Source organism: Brachypodium distachyon, chromosome 1 (assembly GCF_000005505.3).
Source record: "Brachypodium distachyon strain Bd21 chromosome 1, Brachypodium_distachyon_v3.0, whole genome shotgun sequence".
NCBI lineage: Eukaryota > Viridiplantae > Streptophyta > Magnoliopsida > Poales > Poaceae > Brachypodium > Brachypodium distachyon.
Window position 1 is genome coordinate 15,769,860 of NC_016131.3, and position 21,586 is coordinate 15,791,445.

A 21,586-nucleotide genomic window follows, 5' to 3' on the forward strand; every position below is an offset into this window, starting at 1 on the left:
ACCTGGTAGCTGGCTATCGAGGTTGTTCGTTTTTCCCATCTCGCTCTGATGGCCCTATTTATTCAACAAGCGTATTACAACTGATTGAAAAAACTAAACAAAAATTTCAGATAAACAAAAGTTTACATAAAAAATCTTTGAAGCGAACTTCTCTCGCTGCGCCAATCGCACATTGATATTTCTCCAAATCTTTGATGACAAAATAGTAGAAGACCAAACCTGCATAAGCTGGACAAACCTTGTAGGTTTTACTGAGCCGCCCACCCAACGGGTGAGAACTTAATATCGTTGAACGCGTGGTGACCGGGGACACACTACTCGCAAGACAGGTTGTCGAACCATCGCCGGACCGATGAGGAAGATGACCCAAATCACGAAATTATGAGCCGTGCGATCTCAAAACTCCATGAAGTAGACCACGATAGCCACGCCAGAACGGGGATGGAGCTGGGAGACCATTAATCCGCACGTCGTCGCCTCCACCGTCAAAGACACAGAAAACCTTACAAATAACATATTAAAACGATGACAGATGTTGATCCGTGATTCCCCTCACCTCTTGATGGCCAATAGGATATCGGAGGTGGGGGCGACAAAGATGGAAACGGGATTTTCTCCCGGTGGCCAGGTTTCTCCGTCTCGTTCCTCCTCACGGGAGAGGAGATTGATTACTGCTTACCTTTCGTGGACCTATTTGTTATTTGAGGCCCTCTGCCACCAGCCAGGCCTACGACTATGCAATAAAATCATAGCAGACCTATTTGTATTTTGGGCGTCGCAGTGCTTTACGGGCTGGTCTCGGAGCTGGTGGACATTTGATCATAAAGAGAGCCGAGGTGAGCGCGTTTGACGATAGGTTTATATTATAGTCGGTAGACAAATCGATCATGATATTTAGCTTGTCAGTTTTCTTATCTCAGTAGCCCGTGAATGATCATGATATTTAGGTTGCCTTGGATAAAAAATAAGAAAACGCAAATATATAGCCTGCTGCTTCGATACAAATTAAAATTGACTCAGCAGCTGTGATGCCTCGAGTCAGAATGGAGCAATCACTCAAAGAAAGTATGTGTGTGAGTGTGCCCTAGTTACTCACGTCATGCAACGATTGCCTATCCCCGAGTACTTCATCTTCAAAATAGAATTCAGTGGTTACCTGTGAATCGATCTCCTCCACATCATTTTTTTGAAATAATAAGGATGTCAAAGAGGTTTCAATTTTGCTTCAAGCCAATCAATATCCTTCTCCTAAGTACTCCATGCAATACACATCATAGCATAAGTAACCAAACCACATAACAGGTGATTGAATCCAAAACAGTCTCATGTTGCCAAGGTGTTGTTGCTTTTTCTTTTGAGCAAACCAAAACGTTGTTGCTCGACTGCTGATTCGATTCGAGCTCGTTTTGGAGTCAGGCCGAGCCGAACTCGGTTCGGGCCAGCTCCCTGAGCCCCACCAGCTCGGGTCAAAGTCGGAAAGGCCTCAAAATATTTGCCCGCACCGGCCCACGGCTCAATATCCACACAGTCTGAGTGGGCTGGCTTTGCCCCGACCGCGAGTCCTGAACGGCTGAACCCCTCTATTCGGCCCCGATTCATCCCCGGATTCCCTTTTCCAACAAACATCCCAACAAAGCCCAAAACGACAAGAAAAAAACGATACCTAAGCCCGAGCCGGCCTGGTGGTGTTTACGCGCCCGGTCGTCGTCTCGCTCTCGCCGCAATCCTCCTGCTCCTCCCGCATCGTCGTCCCAAATCCCCAATTCCTAAACCCTAGCGGATCGGGAACAATCGCCCGCGACGATGCCGTCGGCGGCTGCGGGTCCCGTGGCGGTGGCGGTAGCGCTGGCGGGGAAGGCTTCGTCGCCGGCGGCCTTCGCGGCCCCATCCATGGAGATCTCGCCGGACCTGTACCCGACGGAGGACGACCTGCCCTACGAGGAGGAGATCCTGCGGGAGCCGTTCAAGCTCAAGGGCTGGTGGCGCTACCTCGTCGCCCGCGCCGCCGCGCCGTTCCCCAAGCGCGCCGTCATCTACGAGCGCGCGCTCAAGGCGCTCCCGGGCAGTTACAAGCTCTGGCACGCCTACCTCCGGGAGCGCCTCGACCACGCGCGCCCGCACCCGGTCTCCCACCAGGCATACACGGCGCTCAACAACACCTTCGAGCGCGCCCTCGCCACCATGCACAAGATGCCCCGCGTCTGGGTCCTCTACCTCACCTCGCTGCTCGACCAGCGCCTGCTCACGCGCGGCCGCCGCTCCTTCGACCGCGCCCTCCGCGCGCTGCCCGTCACCCAGCACGACCGCATCTGGCCGCTCTACCTCCGGCTCGCCTCGCTCCCGGCGTGCCCTGCCGAGACGTCGCTCCGCGTGTTCCGCCGCTACCTCCAGTACGACCCTTCCCACGCCGAGGACTTCATTGAGTTCCTTGTCTCCGCTAAGCGCTGGCAGGAGGCTGCTGACCGCCTGGCCTCTGTGCTCAATGACGATGGTTTCCGCTCCGTCAAGGGGAAGACTAGGCACCAGCTCTGGCTTGAGCTTTGTGAGATCCTTACCAAGCATGCCGATGAGGTCGCTGGGCTAAAGGTGGATGCCATACTGCGGGGCGGGATACGCAAGTTCACTGATGAGGTTGGCAAGCTTTGGACCTCACTGGCTGATTACTATGTCAGGAGGACCCTCTATGAGAAGGCAAGGGATGTCTTCGAGGAGGGAGTTGCTTCAGTGATGACAGTGAAGGAGTTCAGTGTTGTCTTTGAGGCATATACGCAATTTGAGCAGAGTATGCTTGCGGCAAAGCTGGAGGCAGCTGAAGAGGATGACGATGCAGGGAGTGACGAGGATGACGAAGGAGGCAGGAAGAATGGGGTGGAGAAGCAATCGATGAAATATCTTGCAGGCTGTTGGTTGAATGATGAAGATGATACTGACTTGAGGCTGGCAAGGTTTGAGCGGTTGTTGGATCGCAGACCAGAGCTCCTTAGCAGTGTACTATTGAGGCAGAATCCACATAATGTGGAAGAGTGGCACAGGTGAGACTTGATATGGCACCTTGACTTATTAATTAGTTTTACCTGACTTACATTAAGCCATTGAAAGTGAATATTAATCAATTCATTCAACACATATCTTTCCAAGAGCAAGATCTTGATTCTTTAGGGGTATACTCTTCATGTGCAAGTTATATTTTGAAGATAATTGATAGCTTGGAATATGAAAATACAGTGTCTATGCTCTTTTAATTCTCAGCCTACGATGAATCTTTTTAGGTGGTCTCTAACTTGATAAAATTGGCTAACGATGCAATAATATGTGCAGGAGAGTAAAACTTTTCGAAAAGGATCCTGCAAAGCAAGGAGCCACATATGTTGAGGCTGTGAGAACTGTGGACCCGATGAAGGCAGTTGGGAAACCCCATACTCTATGGGTGGCATTTGCAAAGATGTATGAGAAACACAATCGTTTAGACAGTGCTGAAGATATCTTTAAAAAGGCCACACAAGTGAACTATAAGGCAGTAGACCATTTGGCTACGATTTGGTGTGAGTGGGCGGAGATGGAGCTCCGCCACAATTACTTTGACAAGGCAATTGAACTCATGAGATTAGCAACGGCAGAGCCCTCTGTCGAGGTGAAGAGGCGAGGTATGAATTATTTTGTTCAATTCGGTTAGTTTCTTGTGTACTCCCTCCGTCGCACAATACGAGGCATGCACGTATCCCTAGATCGTCAATTTAGCTAACTAAATATAAATTAAATAATTAAAAGATTATATCATTAGAAAGTTCTTTTGATAACGAATCTAATGGTGTACTTTTTGTTAAGAAACATACATATTTAATTAATCAAATTGAGGATCTAGGGATGCGTGCGTGCCTCATATTATGGGACGGAGGGAGTATAACTGTATTTGACAAATCATTTTTAATAACAATATGTTTCTTTCAGCTGCTGCTGAGGGGGACGAGCCTGTCCAGCTGAAATTACATAAATCTCTAAAATTATGGAGTTTCTATGTGGATCTGGAAGAGAGCCTTGGAACCTTGGAATCAACCCGTTCTGTTTATGAGAGAATATTGGATTTAAGAATAGCCACGCCGCAAATCATACTCAATTATGCATATCTCCTTGAGGTATGATCTTTTACTCAAAAGTACACACTTTTGGTGTTTCAGCAAACTTCTCTTTATGCCTCTATTTATACAATAGTTATTCACTATTTTCCTACTTGACAGGAGCACAAGTATTTTGAAGATGCATTTAAAGTGTATGAAAGAGGCGTAAAAATATTCAAGTATCCCCATGTTAAGGATATTTGGGTGACCTACCTCACAAAGTTTGTAAGGAGATATCAGAGAAGCAAGTTAGAGCGAGCAAGAGAGCTGTTCACTGAAGCTGTCCAAAAGGTACATAAAACCTCTTGTACTTTCCTCTTTACATGTATAGTTATTCAAATTCACCAATGAAAAAAAATGGGAAATGATTTTTTTTCAACTTTAATTTTGTCATCATCATTCTACTTGAACTAGTTGCATTAAAATCAGTTACCAAAATACTGCAGGTGGTCTCATCACAAAATCTGTCTTTGCTTTGCTTCTTAAGAAAAGGCCATGATGATTCTTGACCACTGACGTTATTTTAGAATCTTTGCTTAATTTTTTCTATTACTGTTTGCACTCGTTGCTTTCCTATTTCATCTTAGAACCTTTAGTTCGTCGCTGCTCCTTATGTGATTATGTGTGACATGTTATATTAAGTTCCATATATGGCATGTTACTTACATTTTGTTTGTTTGGATCAGGCTCCGCCAGAGGAAAAGAAGGCCTTATATTTGCAATATGCTAAACTGGAGGAAGATTATGGCCTTGCAAAACGTGCGATGAATGTATACGACGAAGCTGTAAGGGCTATTCCTAACAATGAAAAGATGGGTATGTATGAAATATACATAGCACGTGCTGCGGAACTTTTCGGTGTTCCAAGGACCCGACAAATATATGAGGTAAGCATATTATCCTTGCCGTCTTTCTGCTTTTCTGTTGTTGATTTATAGTTTTGCTGCTGGATTGGTGTTACTAAGTTCCTATTTTGAGTCCAATTTTGTATGACATGGCACTTTAGCAAATGGAACCTGTTTATAGAGATAGCTTTGTAACCTTGTGTACCAGTACTGATTATTTACACAGGTTCATAATAAATTACTCTTGCATGCTCGCTCTAGTGACCCATTTAGGTTATAAAGAAGTCCAGATGTTATTTTCTCTGTGTGGTCTACTCTCTAGATTTAGCCTACAAAATATATTCGAAAATGTTTTACTGCTTATTGGTAGTAACTTTGCTCTGCCGTGTATTTTCTTTGCACCTTTGCAGCAAGCCATAGAATCTGGCCTCCCAGACAGAGATGTGATGACAATGTGCATGAAGTTCGCGGAGCTTGAAAGAAACCTCGGAGAAATTGACCGTTCGCGTGCCATCTATGTCCACGCTTCCAACTATGCTGATCCAAACTCTCATCCAGAGTTCTGGAAGAAATGGAACGATTTCGAGATCCAACATGGCAATGAAGATACATTTAGGGAGATGCTTCGCATCAAACGAACAGTGGCCGCTAGCCGCAGTCAGGTATGTCACATGGATTAACTCTGTACACGGTTTCACATCAACAGACACCCTTGTATCGTAAAACTAATCCACTGTATGTTTGTCCCATCTACAGACGCATTTCATACTTCCAGAGTACTTGATGCAGAGGGACCAGAGGCTAAACCTGGATGAGGCAGTTGACACTCTGACGCGTGCTGGTGTCCCTCAGGATGAGATGGCAGCCTTGGAAAGGCAACTAGCTCCATCCACAGCACCATCAGCAGCAGCAGCTCCAAGCACCAGTACAACTCCTGCAAACAGGATGATGAACTTTGTCAGTGCTGGAGTAGAGGCACGGGCTGAGAGCAGCACACAGCAGGCTGCTAACAATGAGGACATTGAGCTGCCTGATGATGAGAGCGATGAGGAGGAGGATGTCCAAATCGCGGAGAGGAGTGTTCCTGCTGCCGTGTTTGGAGAGCTCGGCAAGAGAGCTGCAGAGAATAGGGAGGAAAGCTCTGGTGCTCAGGAGAACGAGCAGCAGCTGGGCGCCCTCGAGAGAATTAAGCGAAGACGCCAATAGGCTATCACTGTTAATCCAAGCACGCCATTATCTGGAGTGAGCTTATTGATGTTGTAGTACATGTTAACATGTTCTTGTTGGCGTTTGCCCTTGTAAAAGAATTTTTTCGGAAGTTAATCCGGTATTGATATGAGACCCTTTTTTGTGTACAAACTACACGTTTTGGGTCTGTGAACATGTTCTTGTTGGCGTTTGCCCTTGTATGCCCATCCTTTTCCAGATTTTTTGTTTGTTGATTCACAGGTATGAACACTGGAGCTGTGATAACGTCCTTTGGTTTAGGAATTTGTACTGAGAAGTATAAGCTGATAAATATTAAATATTTGTCTTCAATATGTAATCTCCTAAATGAAAGAGTGAATTATTTTGATGTTGTAGCTCAGATTTGTTCATCGAAAGCACAGAAAGAATGAAAAAGTATGCAGCTGAAGAACATCAAAGAAAAACCATCAGGATCTGTCACAATTTTGAGCCACTAATCTACTATCTCTCCGTCTGTATTGAAGTAAGGAACCACTGAAAGGATGTTAAGCCGTAGAAACTGTACAGTTTTCTCAAATAGTTCCCATCTTGATCTCTCATTTCTATGCTTCTCTTGCTAGTTTACATGTACAAAAGAATGAATCCTAAATGGCAACTACAACTCCCCTGCAATTATTCTGAACTCGCATCAGAATTCAGAATGTATCACTTCACATAATCTGCACCATCGAGAAAACGCGCATACTCTGTCCCATTGAGTTTGCTGTTCACATCCTCCCAGTTCTTGACAAGGTCCGGAAGTGGCCTAGTGTGGATCTTCACCTGCTTGCTGACGAGTTTCCTTGCTGGAACTCCGAGGAACTCTTGCACCCGGAATAATGCCTGCAACATGGGAAAAAAGGGTATTAAAGCAACTTGCAAAGTTACTGATCCTTCTTCGTTAGGCATTCAAATGAGTCCAGTACATTTCTGTTGCTGATTATATCCTCGTAGTACAGGATCATGTGCCGTGTCGTGTTGAAGCGATCCAAGCAATCTCTGATGTATTTCTCAATATCTCTGATGTCCAAAATCAGAGTTGACACATCCAGTTCTGGTTTGAATTTTGCTAGTATCTCAGCCTGACAAAAGGAAATCATACTGATCAGATGAAATCACTAGTCAATATGACGAACAGATCGCTAATCAAAAAGCAGTTAAGATGGTTTGTTCAAAAGAGAAACGAATGCATCGAAGTGCGCTGTTTCAACACATTTCGCAGCCAGTAGTATCAACGTGAGCTTTCAATCTTTCTTACAATGCAGAAGTACAAGATTGAAGTTTTACAAAAAAAAATCAGCGTTGGTTTTAGCATTTCAGAGTGCATATATTTGCACAAGTACTTGGCTATAGAACTTCGGACCCGAAGTAAGAGAACAAGGCCCCAGTTTATATAGGGCTCCTTCCAGATATAGATATTCCTTTGTCGATGATTGAATTAAGCACATGCATATTAATATCCATATTTTATAAAAATGGGTAGAGTAATACTATCCTATACAGAAAATTGTGGGAGATTGAAACAAAGTTATTGCAGTAGATTTATTGAAATTGCCTGTGCATGGAAGGTACCTCTTCTTCCGAGTGAACGTGAGATTTGTGGGTTCCATTCAGCTGCTTTGCATCCCTGTCATAATTGTTGGCCAACACAGAGATAAGCCTGCGCAATGTATTTCTCCTGAAGAGAAATATCAAAGACACACCCTTCTGGTTGAAATAACTAACTATATCATCATGATGGTCCATAAAGCCCTGGAAAACAAAATGATAGCAGTTAATGACATGGATATATTTTACATCTGTTACCTGCGAGGCTGTAAGAAAGATCTTCCCAATGCTTTCTTTAGATTGCTGACCAAGCCTGCCGCTCGGTAAAAGAAAACCCCCTTACTAATGCTAATGGAATGTACACTGACCGACCCAAATATCACATCGATAATCTTCATTGACTAAGCTGGGTTTTAGAAAAGTTCAGTAATCACTATCGTCAAAATGACATAACATAACAATGAGATCTGTTAATTGCAGGCAATATTATAACGAGATACATTTCAAAATAATAACTATTACAAAATTCAAACCTTGGCAAGCAAAATAGTTAATAAGACCAATCTGTTCTCCATAGTTTCATCCACAAGAACTAGACTAGAATAAGTAACTATGGCAGGGCTCAGCCTCAATGTGTGCAATTTATAAAAGCAGAAGTAATAAAGCAGCCAAACTACCAAAGCAAAGCTGAACCTTCAAATGCTTCACACAAACCGGAAAAAAGGTAAGGATAAAATACCTGATTTAGCATCCACTTCAATCCAAATGCAGCCGTGCACTCATTCTTCGCAGCACTTGTGAGCCAGTCCAAATTATACAATTTATCGAGTGTTTGTACAATAGATGATAGATTTTCTCTTCTATCAATTCTGTTAAATATTTCACCGTTTGAGCTGATGTTAGGGTGGCTATTTAGCAAAGTCTCAAACCATCCACTTCCTGATCTTTGCATCGATACAATCACAAAGAACCGAACAGGAGTACATGAACACTCACCCCTATGTAAGAAGGTAAAATTGAAGCAGCATGTGTCAGAAAATACACATACATAATAGGGGAGCTACCAAGAAAGAGTTTAGGAAAACTACCTGTTATAACCCTTTGGTTTTGGTAAGTGCACGTAGCGCAGCTCCTCACTGGGAACAGACGGCTTCGTGCAAACATGTTCTGTATGCTCTTCTGCGCTATTCTCCCCGCCTTCGTTCTCTAGCCTTATCTGGTTGAAGGAGAGGTAGCAGACATAGAGACCAAATACTGCAATGAGGAAGACGAGAGTCGGTCGTGGCGGCAACGGTGCTCCCTTGGAACTTTTAAGTGAATACGGGTGCTACAAATACCAAGTCCATGATCAGATGCTGTTGTTATTAGCTAACAAACACGAAATTCAGAAGCAGCACTTGTACCATTTTCTGCTTGCAAGTTGCAACGAAACAATCTACTGCGCCGGCCGATTGCTGGTCTTCCTGCTCGCCCACAACAAACTAACATACTTAGTCCACACGGATATCAGCGACTCAGCCATGCGTCGATGGATGCCAGCGCATTCTTGTAAATTACAGATTCCTGCAGTTTTAGCAACCCATGAAAAAGTCAGGTCCAGCAGCAAGAATCCGCTCACAGCGACGCTCCACAAAGTTCACACAAAATTTGACTGGAAATGGGAACCAATAGGAACCCTAGGAGTGACAGGCCTCGAGGAGGGAAACCCTGGAGCAGCAGGATTTACTTAGCATCGCACCGAGACAGCGAGAAAATGGCGGAAAAAAGAGGGGAACGCGGAGACGACGAGCTAGCGCTCCACGGAAAATGCCCAAGCAAATCGCTCACCGAGAGTAACGCCAGGCGGCAGGAAATCAAGAGGTCCTCCAGGTCGGGATTTCAGCTCCGCTCCTCCAAATGGCTTAGAATCCCACCAAGCACACGAAGAAGGGGAGGGAAATCAAGAAGACCCAGTCCCAGAGCTGGCCCGCTCGCTAGCCCAAGCAAAACCGGAAGACCTCACCAGCTAAGACTTGAGCGGTGTGCTGAGCAGCTTTGAAGAATAAGAAGAAGAAGAAGAAGAAGAAGAAGAAGAACCGCCGCCGACAGCTAGCGCGTCAGCAAGGTCGCCTCCCCCCTCGCTGCCTCTGATTTCTTGGTTTAAGAACGGTGGAGGAGAATTAGTTTAGGTACTACTCCCAGCTTTGGAGCATTATAAGCAACAAGACTGTTTTTTTTTTTGAGGGGTATCGACAAGAAACTCAAAGTGGAGACCGAGTATAGAAAGAAGAGACAGAGCCCATTGATGAGCTGGAGTTGCCACCATCAAGCCTCATTAAAATTAAACCAAGGCAATAAGGCAATTCCAAAATTGGACCCGGTCCAGCTTTTTAGCTTTCCTTAGCGTGACTACATTTTACACCGCAATTACTTTGTTCATTTTCCCCCACAGTTATGAGGACCAATTTCTTTCCTTGCACTTTCTGCAATTTGCCATGGTTTTAGCAAGAAAATTGTGGCAACATTTGGCTATCCAACAAGCATATGCTCCCAAAATTATGACTCAGCAAACTTCTGGCACAAGTGTGTGCGCCCAAGCTACTACCCGTTGCTTCATCTGCTAGTTTAGCTTCTAAATCAACGAGAAAACTGTTTGGCAGTTTGACAAGAAATGCAAAAACAGCCAGAGTTTACATGAAAACCATCACAGAATCTCAGATTCGCTTAAGCAAGTAGCAATGCAACGGCAAGAAGAACAACTGGGACATGAACTTGCTGGATTTCCCAAAACAGACCGACAATGGAGCTCCATATCCCATCTACCAACTGGCCCAAAAAAACGATAAGACAAAGGGGGCTCAGCAATAGGTGGTGGAATCCCCATCACCAATCACCAACGGATCTCATCTCACCATCCAAATTCATGCGCCGGTACAAAAGACGAGTAGGTGAGTGCTTCATCAGAGCACGGGGACAGAGGCTCCGGTGGGTAGGGGGAGCACATATCACATATATCAGTTGGAGGGTCCAAATCACAACTTAATGCCATCTGCAATGGTTGTTTAGTACAGTATCTTTACAGTGTGGAGACAATTGAGCGACATCCTAGAACAAGCAACATGAAATCCGCTACCGGGGAGGCCACGGTTCTTGCATGGATGAGTAGTGCAGAGATGGACAGATTGGCCTCATGATGATGACATGAAATCGTCTGGATTGGCGATGGATACTTCCTCGAACTCGTTGTTGTCTGATGAAAGAAACGGATATTACAGTCAGGATGTTAGAAACTGATAGATTGAAAATGCAGCGGCTATAGAGGAGACACTGACAAACAATGGAACAAGTAAAGGTTGGTTAGAATTAGGAACCAGAACCACCATCATTTCAATAGTAGATTATATACATTGCATGGCTTAGAACAAACAGGAGTCTGGGAAGGAGAAAAAGGCTACCATTTACTTGAGCTGCGCCGGACAGTATTTACAAACAGAAAATTCTAATGTACTACTCATATTGAATTTTGACCTTAGGTTTTTACTTTCAGTGGCAGAGGAGAATCACAGGTTACAGCGATAACTGTAGCATGATAAAGAAATAATTTCAAGTTGTTGAACCAACAGTATAAAACATATTGTATTGGTGATTGGAGAATGATGACAAATGACATACCAGCAAAAGGTAACAAAAACAAAATCATTCTTGTCAAAGACAGTTTTTACAAAACAAGCAATTGGTGGCAACAACCATTTAAACAAAAATGATGATTATGACAGGTTGGTACTCAGCTGATGTAGCATCAGAAGAGAAGAACACAAAGCTCCAAAACCAGATAGTAACAAACAAAACATTGAGTACATAAGTGTCAAATATTAACAAAGGCGATAATAGAACAGAACCTTTTCTCAATGTCAATGCAACAATGGTGTCATTCTCCACCTGCACAAGTATGAAAATCAATTTAGGTCATGGAGCTTAAAAATGAATTACACCCAAGGTGGCTTTATCCTCAAAAGAAAATTAATAAACTAGGGCTACATGAATCAATGTGTGATGTGCCTAAGCAACATAATTCCCTCTGTGAACAGTAGCCAAATGTGCTCTCCGGCAACTAAATATATTGGTACCTTTTGATCAGCCAGCGTCTTTGAATCATTCAATACATTGTTGGTAGCCAACAAGATCAGCCTCTGATTATTAGGAGGGTGGTCAATTATGGATTCCAATTTCTGTTTGATATTCAAAATTGTCTCTGTTGGATCACATTGTATGAAGTAGGTACTCTTGTGCCGCTTTACTCGAATATACATGCTTGCAACCCTGCATGAGAGATACACCTAGAATCATCAGCAAAGAAGAATGCCATGTTTACCTATCTACAACAATCTTCACTGCTCCATTGGTCATCGGATCATTATCTCGTTAAACATAAGATGGGCGTCTTAACATCATACACACAACTCTGGAGACTACAGAACTTTTCTTTGGGCATGTAATAACCAAAGATATTTACGGTTACGGAACACGCAATCTTCTGGAAAAGATCTAATAAATCGAACAGTAAAGACATAGTAAAGATTACCCAGCATATGAGAACTAAGACACCCTGGTTTTTTCGATCCGTCGTGATGTCATGTATTTCCCCTTATGTCAGAAAATCCTTAAGATGTTCTCAAACATGCAAGTGTTAGTAGCTTTTTCATCCAACACCTTTCAGGCCGATCCTAAAGGTAATCTGATTACTAAGCAAACGAGAAAAAGATCTCAGCCTATGCTTGGTAATCTATAGGTTGATAGGTTCTACAGGTATGCCAAAGGCTAGTATGCGCTGGGATGAACAAGGCAGACGCCAGTTCCCACTGGTGTATAACAAAACTTCTTTTACAGCATGTTATACTGTAGTTCATGGTAGTGGTGGAAGAGACCGATTCCCTTGGAAATTTTTACAAAGCAAACCAAATTTGCTCCCCAGAATCATAAATTTCTAACACGATTACATGTATTCCATAGGTTTCGGCACCAGCAAAAGGAGCGGCACAACCTCGCATAATTACGCGTTCGATTATTAACCAAGATGATAGGGCAGATGCCTCGGCTCCCAAGCTACTTCCGCGCACTGCTCGGATGCGAGCGAGAGCGGTTACTGGTCGGCTAGGTTCTGCCAGGGCAGAAAGGAGAGTAGGAGGAGACGCACCTCCCAAGCGCCGATCTCTGCGGCGGCGGATCCGGCGAGGCGGGCGACGCGACGGCGACGGGAGGGAGGCCGCAGGCGAGACGAGGAGGAGGCGCTGGATCGGTGGAGCCGAAGCGAGGAGGGGACGGACGGACGGTGGAAAGGTTACTTGGTTCTCCACGCATCCAGTGGGCCACGATATAGGCCGCCCGATATGAATTCGGAGGCCCATTAACCATTGTCCGAGCGTAACTCTTGTTTAAATGTTTTTTTACACGCTTTGATATGTCTCCGTAGAAATTTATGGTACTCTCACCGTCCAACAAAGAATAATAACATCTATACACCAAGTTACGTTTAATTTTAACAACCTTGACATCTTTTCAACTGTTTTTGACGTCTTGGTAGTACCATTTTCTCTAATGGTAAATTTTATCTTTCTTTATCTATGTTTTGAGGAACTCTGATTCAATTCAAGAACTTTAAGCATTGATGAAATACTGCTAATGTACCTCATCAGGAGACTCCATCACCATCAGCACCGTGCTTCGACACATACTCGATGTTTTTAAGTCTCCTTCAAGGCTACAACGGCAGACATTTTCACAAGACTGAACAGTATGCATACGAATGAAACAAACAAGTCCAGTAGCAAAAAAAAGCACAGTAGGAAACCTGCAGACAAACGACCAAAGTACAAAGTACAGCGATAAACTGAATCAATTTCCAGCAACTCTATCCACAATTCCACATACAAATTGTACCAGATCCTGATGGAAAACTTATGTTATGTTAATCAGTATAGTTTGAACAGATGCTCCGGTGAGGACCAGGCTCAAAGTCAGAGATGAGGGCTATGGTTTTTGAACGGCAGGACACAAGAGTAAGTCACATACTTTACACTGTCTACAAGTACGACGACAAAGATGCGCGACAACGACTTGGAAGAGATCCTCCCCTCGCTGTCCTCTCTTGGATCGGCCAGGACAGAGACCACCACGGATGAAGCCGGCTTATTTCCAGCGAAGCTCTCGTTCTTCGGGTGCTCCTTAAGGCGGTCAGTGTGGTTGGATGTTGAACCTTGTAGAGGGATAGGCACTGAGTGCAAAATCCTTCTGTTCTTGATCTTCTGAGGCCGGGTGGAGGGGAGGTTTTCAGTTAAGTTATGCGATGAGTTGGGCATAGCACTTGAGTAGACAGGAACAATTCCATTTGCGTCAGCGGAGGTCGGAGATATATCAAACTGGAACACTTCAGTGCACATTCCGGAGCTCAACGTAGGACCTGCGAAAGAATCAGGGGTGACAAGTTCAGCAAATGAACAAACAAACTACTTGTAGTATCTGCGGTTAATTACATTAGAGATTTAACTAAAACTCAACTGCACAAAGGCAACAGAAATAGCACGTACTTTCCCTAGAGTAACTAATCCTTAACGCCAAGATACAACCCAATTCTCCAGAAATATTTATATAACTGCACAAAGGCAAGCAAGACCACATATGCGCAGTTCTAACTATAAGTTCGCCGCACAAATTAGACACATACCACTCAATTCAGTACCACAAATGCAAAAACAGAATGAGCGGAACCAGCAAACCAAGGAAGAGCATGCTTTCAATACAGTAAATTGCATACTCAGTCAAGTTCAACTGCACCAAAGATCCTAACTCCTAAGGTAACATAATAATTTCCATTAGGTTATCAAACTATCTCTAGAGCAATGAAGCTCCTAGGGTTGAGCTAAATGATTACAATATACTACAGTAGTCAATCAGCCAGTAATACTGTATGTTAACAGACAAACTAATACTGTCTACGCATACAGGTGGTATAATTGATTCCAAACCTCCAATTGCACAAGGCAATAATGCATCAAACATAAACCTTTCCCAATGGCAGTTATTCAAATAAATGGTGGCTATGAACTGATCCTAACAGTATCTATCTATTCCCTCCAATATTGAAGGAAATGAGAGCAATATATGTGAATATATTCTGTTCTCAGCCATATTAACCTATAAATTCATTTATTTATAAATGCCGTAATAATATCCCCAATGAACTATCACCTTTATGTTAGCTAAGTTACTTACAAACATCGAGCGCGATCAATTATAGATTGACAATCCACAGCAGCTAGTGACTGCTATGTTCGTATCACAAAATGCCGTAGTATCACAAAGCGATGTTGCACAGATGAAAGCATTTTTTTATATAAAGTTAAGTAAATGGAGTGTGCAGCTATCATAGCATTCTTACCAGACATAGCTTCACTAAACCATTGTGGCAGCAATTCATCATCCTCCCTGTATATGGTTCGATCTCCAGGAGGCAAAACCATCAGTTTATTTTTAATCCCTTGAGCAGATTTCGGAACTTCTCCAGAATCCAATTTAGCCACATGGCCAGGAATTGCCAAACTAGTCTCTTCCTTTCCTGGATTGCCAGAAATCTTCGGGTCATACTGAGACATACGCGAAGAAGCTTTCTCACTTGCAACAACGGATTGAATAACAAGATTTCCATTGATCTTGACATGCTTCCCGTTCCTTGGGAGATACAACAGCGCTGGGAGAGTCTCGCTTGAATTCTGTGGCAACTTCGAATCAATACCATCCGGGGCACCATTTCGAGGCCCCTCAACGGCCAGAACTCTTCCATGATGTGATGGAGCAAGCACAATGCCTTCTCCAGAATCAACTGTGCCATACATCCGATTGACTGCAGGAACCAAACACCCACAAACCATTACCAGGAACAGCAACCCGAGAAGACTGACACTTGCAACCTTCTTGGTCTTCCGAGTCTTCTTAGCTGGAGGCTCTACCTCAGCTGGTGCAGGCTTCCGGGTCTTGAGCCGGGGAATCGGCACAAGTGGAACCTGTGAGCCACGCATTGCGTATGCCGGGTGAAGCCACGGTGGTGGCAAAGGGTACAATCCCGGGTACATCGGTAGCGGCGGCGGGGCAGGTGTCCCAGCAACGCCACTCAATTGCCGCTTGAGCCCAGCGTTCTCGGCAGCGGCACAGGAGATCCTGGCGGAGAGGTCGGCGATGGTGGCCTGCATGGCCTTCACCTTCCCCTCCAGCTCCTCCACGTACTGCTTCTTCCTCTGCCGCGACATGTGCGCGCTCTCCCTGTTGCGCACCAGCCGCGCGCGCCGCTTGGCCTCCTCATCCTCCCCATTCCTCGGCTTGCCGTCACTCACCGCACTCGCGCTCCTCGAAGACGACTCCGAGGACTCGTCGTTCTTCAGGCCGCCGCCGGCGCCGTCCACGGCGGCGCCGGAGGAGGAGGAACCCCCGCCTGGCGATCCGGCAGAGGACGAGGACGTGGCGAGCGGAGGCGGCGGCGGCGGCGGCGTCGAGAGCTGCGCGTCGTCCGTCGAGAAGAGGTCGAGGTCGAAGTCAAAGTCCAGATCTTCCAGATCGAAATCCTCCAGGGCGAAGGTTTCGTCGTCGGGGGGGTGCGGGAACTCCGGGAGGTCGTCGAGGAAGGAGGGCATGTCGGCGAAGAGGCAGGGCTCCGCCATGTGGGCAGCCGATCCGGTCATGGCGAGCGCATACGCCGGCGGCGGCGGTTGGTTGGGTGCTCCGGATCACGGTCGCAGAAGCGTGCAGGGTTTGCAATGGAACTGGGGATCGATTTGGTCAGGGTCGTTGGTCTTCGCCGTCGTGGAGACGAAACCGCGTGGAGGAGAAGGAGAAGGACACATCCGGAAGCTTCTCCCGGGCCGCGCTAAATGGGCCTTGTCAGGTGTCTTATAATGGGCCGGTTTTGTAAACGGGCTGGGAAATTCTTTTTGGCTCGGTAGTGGTACTAGTAAGATTGCGGGCTCGCAGGGAAGAGAGGGGAGGAAGGCCCAAGGGAAGCGGCAATGGCGACGACAGTGGCAGGGCGCCGCCTCCTCCTGCGATGCGTGGGCGGGCGGCGGCTGCTGGGCACGGCGGCGGAGGCGGCCCCGGCGGGAGGGGAAGGGGACGTGATCCACGTGGGCAAGCCGGCGTCGGCGGCGGCGACGCGGGACGAGACCTCGGTGGCGATGCCCATGTCGTTCATGACGGGGTCGGTAGTGGGGAAGCGGTTCTACCGCGACGCCACCGTGCGCCGCGCCGACGACGGGAACGGCTGGACGGTGATGCTCGACTACCGCACCCTCAAGTCCCCGGCCAAGCGCCCGCTCAAGCTGCACTCGCGCACGCTCGCCATGGCCATCGCGGCCGAGTGGGAGTACCAGGTCCTGAACCCTTCTTCTCTTCTGTTTTGTTTGGTTTACCTTGACTGGGATACTGTTATTGAGATGTGAAATTACTTGAATTCAGGATTAGTATGTGTATGTAGTTGCAGGCCAATCAAATGGTTTGAATGGAAACTGTGTGATTAGCGCCTAGTTTGACCCTGATCTGGCAGGGTTAGTTTATCCCATAGCAGTAGTGACTTGTAGGATTTTGTAACCATTTCATTCTGTTGTAAATTTGAAATGTATTGAATCTAGGTTGCCATCATACTATGTATTTTGTAGTGGCGCTGAAGACTAAAATTGTGTGATTTATTTGATTTTTACATGTTTGTTTCTTCTTTAGGCCCTGCTCCTTTTGTCCCAGCCCGGTCTGGATCAACTGGGATTATCGAGATTGTAGCTCAAATTCCTGTTAATCCCTCCCGATCCCACCAGGAAATCCACAACTGAACGAGCCCTTAACGGGAAAACTGTGGGGAGGCTCTGACAGTAAAATTTTGTTAATATAAGAAATAAGTATTTACAAGAGAGCTGTACAAGGACATACAATTGACCGCAACCGGCTTAGAATGACTAGAATGGTTGTTCCGCCCGAAAGTAAAAAAGGAACAGTATTTAGCTTGTAGCACTTAATTCTACAATGACTGAATTTAAGGAGTACCCATAATGTTATCTGTTGGTGTCGGTTGGATGCATTTATGCAGAGGGCACAGTTCATTGCCTTCTGTGAAAATGAACAGATACGCTCAGTTCCTCTAATAAAATTTAAGAGGAACTCAATAAGGCTGATGTGCCCTCAGTATGTCATCTCTTATCTAAGATTATACTCATATGTTGCAATGACTGAATTTAAGGAGTAATAATATTTAGCTTGTAGCACTTAATTCTACAATTCTTATATTTGTGCATGGTTGAGCCTATAGCTTACAAGAGTCCAGCTGATCCCATGTCCCAACTGTAACTTAGTACTATAACTTAAAAGTGGCCAGGGATGTTACAAGTTATGATAATTTGCTTCATTTGGTATGCCACAAAGTAGAAATGCAGGATTAACTTTTCTGGAAAAAAAAAGGCTTCCGATGTTTAAGTTCCTAGTTTCTTGAGCAATGGGCACTGGTGCTGAAAGTTCCTTATTTTATAGGATTCAGATGGAATTCGACCTTTTACAATGCCCCTTATGAAGCTTGCTTGTACTGCACTGGAGAGAGTTCCGTTGACACGAGCAAAAATAATTAACAATTTGATGCAAAAATTCCATCAAGATTTGGTATTTTGCCGCTCACCTCCTGATGATGAACTTACGAAAGGAGTTTATGGTAATGTTTTTTTTCTCATAAGTAGGTTCTATGATTACAGCTTGCTGTATGAATGGATTGTGTCTGAAGCTCTTTGTTGCAGACATATAGATAAATTGCTGATGATATGGCTCATGCTCATTTGCCTCCAAGGCTCTGACAATACCATATTTATGCTTCCTTATTTTGTCTGCAGAAAAGCAGAAGGAGAAAATTGATCCTATACTGGATTGGGTAAACACCGAGTTTGGGTTCAAGCCTGTTGTATACACAAGTTTCTTAGGGGGGAAGCAAGATGAGAAGCTAGCTAAGGCTGTAGAGACTGTTTTGAAGGACGCAAATGATTGTGAATTGGCGTCTATTGATGCTATGGCTGCAGCAGCCCATTCACTGGTAATCCCTCTTGCAATATTTAGAGGAAGGTTGGGAATCGACGAGTCTATTGAACTGATCAGGCTTGAAGAAGATCACCAGGTGTGTTGTTGCAACCAATCCATTTATTTGTTCTAATCATTCTTCTTTTAGTTTGTCTTATGGTCTCTATTATTCTGCAATACCAGGTTGATAAATGGGGCTTGGTTGAAGGAGGCCATGATGTTGACATTGCCGATCTTAAAGTGCAAATGTCCTCGGCTGTTGTGTTCCTTCAACTTTCATGGCAGAAGTAAAACCTTGTGACCGAGAATCTACGAACCAGTTGTTCTTTTTTTGTTGTTGTTTTAGCTTTGTATCAACTTGTATGAAGAGATGTAGAATAATAATTACTACCTGTGGATGCTTTTGTAGAAGAATTTGCAACATGTAAGTTCATAGCACAGGGAACCATATTTTTCAAATTACTACCTGCGGATGGCTAAGGGAAAACAAAGTACCAGATATGGCAGGTCCTAAAATCTTCTATTTTGTGCTTAAATCGAGCTTAGCGTGTCATCAATGGTATGTCATCTGGTATTCCAGTGATCTCTGGTTTGGTACGGTAATAGTGCAATAGCAGAAACTTTGGTTTGATACGATGAAGGGTTCTTCAGTCAGCAACAAATCAAGCAAGGCTGCTACCTGTCTTTTTCTTCAGCATCGTCCAGCAGCACAACCTTCCAAGTCAGTCGTTTCTAACGGTGCGTATCAATAGTAGTTGCTAGATGCATGTACGTGTCTTTTGTGTTGATGTGAACCGCAAGCTGAATCAGGCCCAGGTTCAAGCTTTCAGCAAGCTACAGCTTGTGTTGTGTGGCACAGGCAAATGCATGTCTTTGTTCTATGGCCGGTAGCATAGCGTGCCATGCAACGCAACCACGGAGGTGGTGATACGTGCAAACGAGTCCAAACTGGAAACTTTGGGGTCGGTTGGCGAGAGACGGGGACCGGCCAAGGGTCGTAGTCCACAATCCTTTGCATAAGATGCGTTCTACACGTAGAGGCACCCGGCCACCAGCTACATTCAATCATTCTCTCCGGCCCCGGGAACCGATGGAAGCGGAAGGCGCCAGGCGCCGGCATCCCTCGCGGCCGGCGCTGCCGTGGGCGGTGAGGCTGCAGGCCACCGGTTTCGGTGTCGGCGTCGACGTCATAAGCCGGCGTGATGGCACGGTGAACCGCGGGTTGTACTCGGTCATTGACCGTCTCCTCCGCGTGCGCGCCGATCCTCGGCCGGATGGATCCGGTGTTCGATCGGCTGACTTCGACGTGGACGCGTCCCGTGGCCTTTGGGCGCGTGTCTTCTCTCCGGCCGACACAACTGTGGCATCCAGGCCGCTTCCGGTCATCGTCTACTTCCATGGCGGCGGCTTCGCATTGTTCTCCGCGGCCAATCGCTACTTTGACGCGCTCTGCCGTCGCCTTTGTTATGGCATCAACGCTGTTGTGGTCTCCGTTGAGTACAGGCTCGCTCCTGAGCACCGGTACCCGGCTGCCTATGATGACGCCATGGACACGCTCCTCTTCATCAACGCCAATGGCGGGATCCCAAGTCTGGACGATAATGTTCCCGTAGACCTCTCAAACTGCTTTCTTGCTGGGGAGAGCGCCGGTGGAAACATAATCCACCACGTGGCCAACCGTTGGGTTGCCACGGATCAAGCCACTTCCAACTGTGTGCGCCTCGCGGGCCTCCTGTTGGTGCAACCCTACTTCGGCGGCGAGGAGCGGACGAACTCTGAGCTAATGTTAGAAGGTGTGGCACCAATTGTGAATCTCCGACGTCAGGACTTCTGGTGGAAGGCATTCCTACCGGTTGGAGCCAACCGCGACCACCCGGCGGCGCACGTGACCGGCGAGAATGCCGAGTTGTCAGAGGTGTTCCCACCAGCAATAGTGGTGGTTGGTGGGTTAGACCCGTTGCAGGATTGGCAGCGGCGGTATGCCGATGTGCTCCGTCGGAAGGGGAAGATGGCTCAAGTGGTGGAGTTTCCAGAGGGTATCCACGCATTTTACATGTTCTCGGAGCTCGCCGATAGCACCAAGGTCATCGAGGACATGAGGGTGTTTGTAGAAAGCAACATGACATCAGCATCAGCACCAGAATCCTCTGCGCCGTGATCAATCGACGACAAGTTTGATCACCACAACTGTGGAAGTTCATTTGCTCTGTGTATATTACCCAAAATATTTCTTGAAGTACTTCCACATGACAATATACATGTCATTATTGCATGACGATGATATCATATCATTGGAAGTTTTCAAAAAGGAAGTCACAAACTTTTGGAGCTAGGGAAATGCAAAAAGGAAAGACATCCACATGAGAGGCAAAATGCATTTCCCTTTGCTAACTTCCTGTGCGGCAGTATAGAAAACTAGGGGCTCGTTTGGTCGATCCTCTGAATCGTTGTGCCTGGCATGAGCGCTTCTTAGCTGAAACCTGCCCGAGGTGTGTTTGGTTGTTGTTTGAAGGGTTCTTGTCTGAAGATTGTTGCCTGACAAAACCTGCTGGACATAGGCCTCCAAATTCGAAGGCCAGAGCATCTCTCAAAAGTCAAAATCTGCTTTCCGTGCGTGAGATTAAAATCATTGGTTTTCAATGTCCGCTTCAAATCAATTCCCAAAACGCCATATGAAGTTTTTTTTTTCCAACTAGACACGGTTTGTGAGAATGAACCACACATTGCTCGAGCAACTTCAGCCTCCTGTTTGGCATGCAAAAATGCAAAATACTCTCGCATGAT

The 21,586-nt window shown here is 45.8% G+C and overlaps 6 protein-coding genes across 6 annotated transcripts; 3 read left to right on the forward strand and 3 right to left on the reverse strand.

Annotated features, from left to right (window-relative positions):
- Nucleotides 1-1,686: 1,686 nt before the first annotated feature.
- On the forward strand, nucleotides 1,687-6,501 carry LOC100840289 (pre-mRNA-splicing factor SYF1). Its single transcript, XM_003562519.4, has 7 exons — nucleotides 1,687-3,032; nucleotides 3,319-3,644; nucleotides 3,949-4,133; nucleotides 4,236-4,406; nucleotides 4,802-5,002; nucleotides 5,371-5,622; nucleotides 5,717-6,501. Exons 1-7 carry the CDS (start codon nucleotides 1,804-1,806, stop codon nucleotides 6,164-6,166), a joined length of 2,814 nt encoding a protein of 937 aa, XP_003562567.1. The 5' UTR covers nucleotides 1,687-1,803; the 3' UTR covers nucleotides 6,167-6,501.
- Nucleotides 6,502-6,576: 75 nt separating this feature from the next.
- LOC100840597 (nodulation protein H) lies at nucleotides 6,577-9,938 on the reverse strand. Its single transcript, XM_003562520.4, has 7 exons — nucleotides 9,563-9,938; nucleotides 9,139-9,298; nucleotides 8,824-9,062; nucleotides 8,475-8,733; nucleotides 7,760-7,939; nucleotides 7,114-7,269; nucleotides 6,577-7,030 (listed from the first exon to the last, which is right to left on the reverse strand). Exons 2-7 carry the CDS (start codon nucleotides 9,139-9,141, stop codon nucleotides 6,854-6,856), a joined length of 1,014 nt encoding a protein of 337 aa, XP_003562568.1. The 5' UTR covers nucleotides 9,142-9,298; nucleotides 9,563-9,938; the 3' UTR covers nucleotides 6,577-6,853.
- Nucleotides 9,939-10,700: 762 nt separating this feature from the next.
- On the reverse strand, nucleotides 10,701-13,141 carry LOC100839867. The gene is made up of 4 exons (XM_003559838.4): nucleotides 12,909-13,141; nucleotides 11,842-12,034; nucleotides 11,614-11,653; nucleotides 10,701-10,964 (listed from the first exon to the last, which is right to left on the reverse strand). Exons 1-4 carry the CDS (start codon nucleotides 13,124-13,126, stop codon nucleotides 10,903-10,905), a joined length of 513 nt encoding a protein of 170 aa, XP_003559886.3. The 5' UTR covers nucleotides 13,127-13,141; the 3' UTR covers nucleotides 10,701-10,902.
- A 441-nt stretch (nucleotides 13,142-13,582) lies between these two features.
- On the reverse strand, nucleotides 13,583-16,575 carry LOC100840894 (bZIP transcription factor 60). The gene is made up of 2 exons (XM_003562521.4): nucleotides 15,150-16,575; nucleotides 13,583-14,171 (listed from the first exon to the last, which is right to left on the reverse strand). Exons 1-2 carry the CDS (start codon nucleotides 16,441-16,443, stop codon nucleotides 13,729-13,731), a joined length of 1,737 nt encoding a protein of 578 aa, XP_003562569.1. The 5' UTR covers nucleotides 16,444-16,575; the 3' UTR covers nucleotides 13,583-13,728.
- A 169-nt stretch (nucleotides 16,576-16,744) lies between these two features.
- On the forward strand, nucleotides 16,745-19,338 carry LOC100841202 (ATP synthase mitochondrial F1 complex assembly factor 2). The gene is made up of 4 exons (XM_003562522.4): nucleotides 16,745-17,127; nucleotides 18,272-18,446; nucleotides 18,622-18,899; nucleotides 18,986-19,338. The coding sequence occupies exons 1-4, from the start codon at nucleotides 16,768-16,770 to the stop codon at nucleotides 19,091-19,093; spliced, it is 921 nt and encodes a 306-aa protein (XP_003562570.1). The 5' UTR covers nucleotides 16,745-16,767; the 3' UTR covers nucleotides 19,094-19,338.
- Nucleotides 19,339-19,837: 499 nt separating this feature from the next.
- Nucleotides 19,838-21,442, forward strand: LOC112269861 (probable carboxylesterase 18). The gene has a single exon (XM_024457259.1). The coding sequence runs from the start codon at nucleotides 19,893-19,895 to the stop codon at nucleotides 20,958-20,960; it is 1,068 nt and encodes a 355-aa protein (XP_024313027.1). The 5' UTR covers nucleotides 19,838-19,892; the 3' UTR covers nucleotides 20,961-21,442.
- Nucleotides 21,443-21,586: the final 144 nt, after the last annotated feature.